The 3,353-nt window shown below is 47.8% G+C and overlaps 1 protein-coding gene across 3 annotated transcripts in view; it reads right to left on the reverse strand.

Annotated features, from left to right (window-relative positions):
• Positions 1 to 760: 760 nt before the first annotated feature.
• Positions 761 to 3,353, reverse strand: part of TMPRSS4 (transmembrane serine protease 4) — a 21,351-nt gene continuing 18,758 nt past the window's right edge. The window contains exons 10-11 of one of the 3 annotated variants that reach the window (XM_007456330.1): positions 1,529 to 1,678; positions 761 to 1,116 (exon numbers count right to left, since the gene is read on the reverse strand). In XM_007456330.1, coding sequence (XP_007456392.1) covers positions 1,105 to 1,116; positions 1,529 to 1,678 — 162 coding nt within the window. In that variant the 3' untranslated portion in view covers positions 761 to 1,104. The remainder of the gene's footprint in view (positions 1,117 to 1,528; positions 1,679 to 3,353) is intronic. The other 2 variants (XM_007456329.1, XM_007456331.1) reach the window with 2 other exon arrangements.

The raw sequence follows: 3,353 nt of genomic DNA on the forward strand, positions 1-3,353 counted from the left end.
ATTTTAATGTGGAAAAATATCCATTTTTAATTTATATAAATATTTTATAAATTATTACCATATTGGAGGCCCTATAGTGTGGTAGTTTATAGCATGAACTCTGGAGTCAGAATGCTCACGTTCAACTTACCAGTATGTAACCTCAGGCAAGGTACTAAATCTCATTTTGCTTAGTTTTCTTATCCTTGAAATGGGGATAAGAACAGTACCTATCTCATAGGTTTGTGTGAGTATTAAGTGAATCCATACATGACGAGGCACTTAGAATAGTGTACAGTACATAGAAATACTCTATTAGTTATTATTATAGATAATTCCAACACCTAAAGTCCTTGAGGTTCTAGTTTCTGTTTTTGAAAACAGAAAACCATGGTGGTTTTTATTTTTTAAAATGTTGGCCAATCTTTGTGAGCTCATGTTTGGAGGATCTCTGTCTGGGAATCCTGAGGATCTAAATTTGGGATGTTTTCCTCCTTCATTAGATCTGCAACCTGGGACCGCATTTACCCCATTCAGTTGTCTCTGTTCCATGTGGGAATCCCAGGTTCAGCTTCCCTACCTGCAGTGAGTCTGGGTTTAGTTCTGATCTCAGCCTTAATGTAGGTCTTTGTCCCAGGGCAACCCAAGATATTAGTTAGCTATTGCTCCCAGATATCCACCTTAGTTTCAGCTCACAATTCTGATGGTTTTGTTTTATTTTATTTTGATTTTTTTGGCCTTTGAGGATTTCTATTATTGATCTGGGCTCTCAGAAGAGCATCTGTTTCTATTCAGTAGAGTAGAAAGTTCCTTCTTAGCTTAGCAATGCCTTCTGAGACCTCAGGCTGGAAGCTGGCTTGTTCAGTGGGCTGTGTCTCTCCCACCTTGGGATGCTGGGAGCATCAGAGGCAGCTGAGCTGGGGCTGCTGACTTCCTGGGTGCCTGTGGGCTGTGGGGTCTCTTACAGGAATGGAGGTCCTTTGCTATACCAAGATATGCTGAGGGTGTGGGCAGAGATGTGTGTCCAAGGGGGCTCTTGCTCTGTGCCTGACTTCTGGGAGATCCCCAGGTGGACAGGGTGGGGCCGGGGGAAGCAGGTTCCAGCACTGCAGGGGGGCAGCAGCATCATGGATCAGACTAGAATAAAAGAGACCAACAAAGAAATCAGATGATTTGAAAATGGACAAAACGGTGGCATGCAAAATTAGTCTCCTTTACTGAAGCTTTTTGCTCATCTCTCTACCCTCTAGAGGCCTTTCCACCCACCTTCTTATCAGAATCAGTTCTCTGGAAAATGTCTGATAGTCTCATTCTGCCAGAGAACAGAGAATGGTAAAGCTGGGTGTGTTCCATACTCTTTGTATTTAATGGGAATCTCTGATCTAAGGAATTTCATAATGGTGGCATCTCAGGTTGTCACTTGCTGGGAAAGAAGATTGTTGGGGATGTAAGGGGGTATCTCAGAGGCATTAAGCCTCTAAGGATGGTTTGGTACCCTCAGAGGAGAGGAAGGGAGGGAGGGCACAACAGGTAGAGCAAACACGCTCACCTTCCGGACATTGTAGATCCAGTCGAGATAGGCTGTGGTCTTGGTGTACACTCCCGGGGTACTCGGCTCCCCACAGCCATGGCCCCAGCTCACGATGCCCACTACTTGCCACCGTTCAGAGCGATACATCAGAGGCCCACCGCTGTCACCCTGTGGGAAGCCAGAGCAGGGGTTACTGGAGAGGGCAGGCAGGGCGGGGGTGGAGGGGTGGGCTTCTCCTTCCTCCCCTCTCTGCATTGGCCCATCGGTTTCATGCTCTCCAGCACGCTCTGCTGTTCCACCCACCCCTTGTGCCCATGTTGTTCTTGCATCCTGCAATGCCCTTCCCTTTGGGGCAAAAGTGTTCTGTGGTCAAGTAAGTTATGGGTGTGCTCTTAGCCCTCTCTCAGAGATCCACAACTTGGGTTCTAAGGGGTTCTATGGTAAGGGAGACTGATTATCTTTTTTTTTTTTAAACCTCTGTCGGGTTTTTTTTTAAATTTATTTTTTAATTAATTAATTAAGTTTTGGCTGTGTTGGGTCTTTGTTACTGCGTGCGGGCTTTCTCTAGTTGCAGCGAGCGGGGGCTACTCTTCGTTGTGGTGTGTGGGCTTCTCATTGCGGAGCACGGGCTCTAGGTGTGTGGGCTTCAGTAGTTGTGGCGCATGGGCTTAGTTGCTCTGTGGCATGTGGGATCTTCCCGGACCAGCGCTCGAACCCGTGTCCCCTGCATTGGCAGGCAGATTCTTAACCACTGAGCCACCAGGGAAGCCCTGTGATTATCTTTGTTTAACCTAGCAGTTCCCAGATTTATTGGACCACTTCAGGACCTATTTTGTGTCAGCCACTGTTCTAGACAATTGGGATTCAATCAATGAAAAGAAGATCCCTGCCCTAAGGAACTTGGAATCACATGGAGAAACAGAGAGAGAGAGAGAGAGAGAGAGAGGAGAGAGAAAGAGAGACAGAGAGACAGAGAGAGAGAGGGTGAGGGGGAAATAAGCAAACAACAAAACAGACAAGGAAATGTCAGATAGTGAAAAGTGCACTTATTTGGGTGTCCTTCTTACCAGCTCTTACAGCCCCTGGGGCTTCTTCCCTCAGAACCCGATAGCTCTGTAACTGAACTGCCTGTTTATTCACCACCCCCCACCACTGTGAGCTCCCTGAGGGAAGACAATGTCCCCAAAGTTCAGCATTTACCTGACATTAAGTCATCAAGAGACTAAGAGATGCCTCTCGAGTGAAGGAATTTAATGACTGAGAATGGGGGTGGGAGTAGGGTTTAGGGTTTTAATGAAAATGGTCCAGAAAATCCTCTGGGTGGGTATGTGAGAATATATTCAGGGATTGGCCAGTGGGATGGGCTGAGGGGACGGCGCACCAGGGCTCATGCAGCATAAGATGGGTTTTCTCTAATGTAGTTCAGCAGCTTGAGGACAGCTGTAGAGAAAACAGACCTGGGGTTCCTGCCCTCTAGGGGCTCATACTCTTTTAAATGATGGGAAGTAAGAGCGGGTGGGGAGGGCTTCCCTGGTGGCGCAGTGGTTAAGAATCCGCCTGCTCATGCAGGGGACACGAGTTCGAGCCCTGGTCGTGGAAGATCCCACATGCCGCAGAGCAGCTAAGCCCGTGCGCCACAACTACTGAGCCTGCACTCTAGAGCCCGTGAGCCACGACTACTGAGCCCAGATGCCACAACTACTGAAGCACGTGCGCCTAGAGCCCGTTCTCTGCAACAAGAGAAGCCACGACGGTGAGAAGTTCGCGCACTGTCTCCGCAACTAGAGAAAGCCCGCGCACAGCAATGAAGACCCAACATAACCAAAAAAAAAAAAAAAAGCGG

Source organism: Lipotes vexillifer, unplaced genomic scaffold (genome assembly GCF_000442215.2).
Source record: "Lipotes vexillifer unplaced genomic scaffold, Lipotes_vexillifer_v1.1 scaffold753, whole genome shotgun sequence".
Lineage (NCBI taxonomy): Eukaryota > Metazoa > Chordata > Mammalia > Artiodactyla > Lipotidae > Lipotes > Lipotes vexillifer.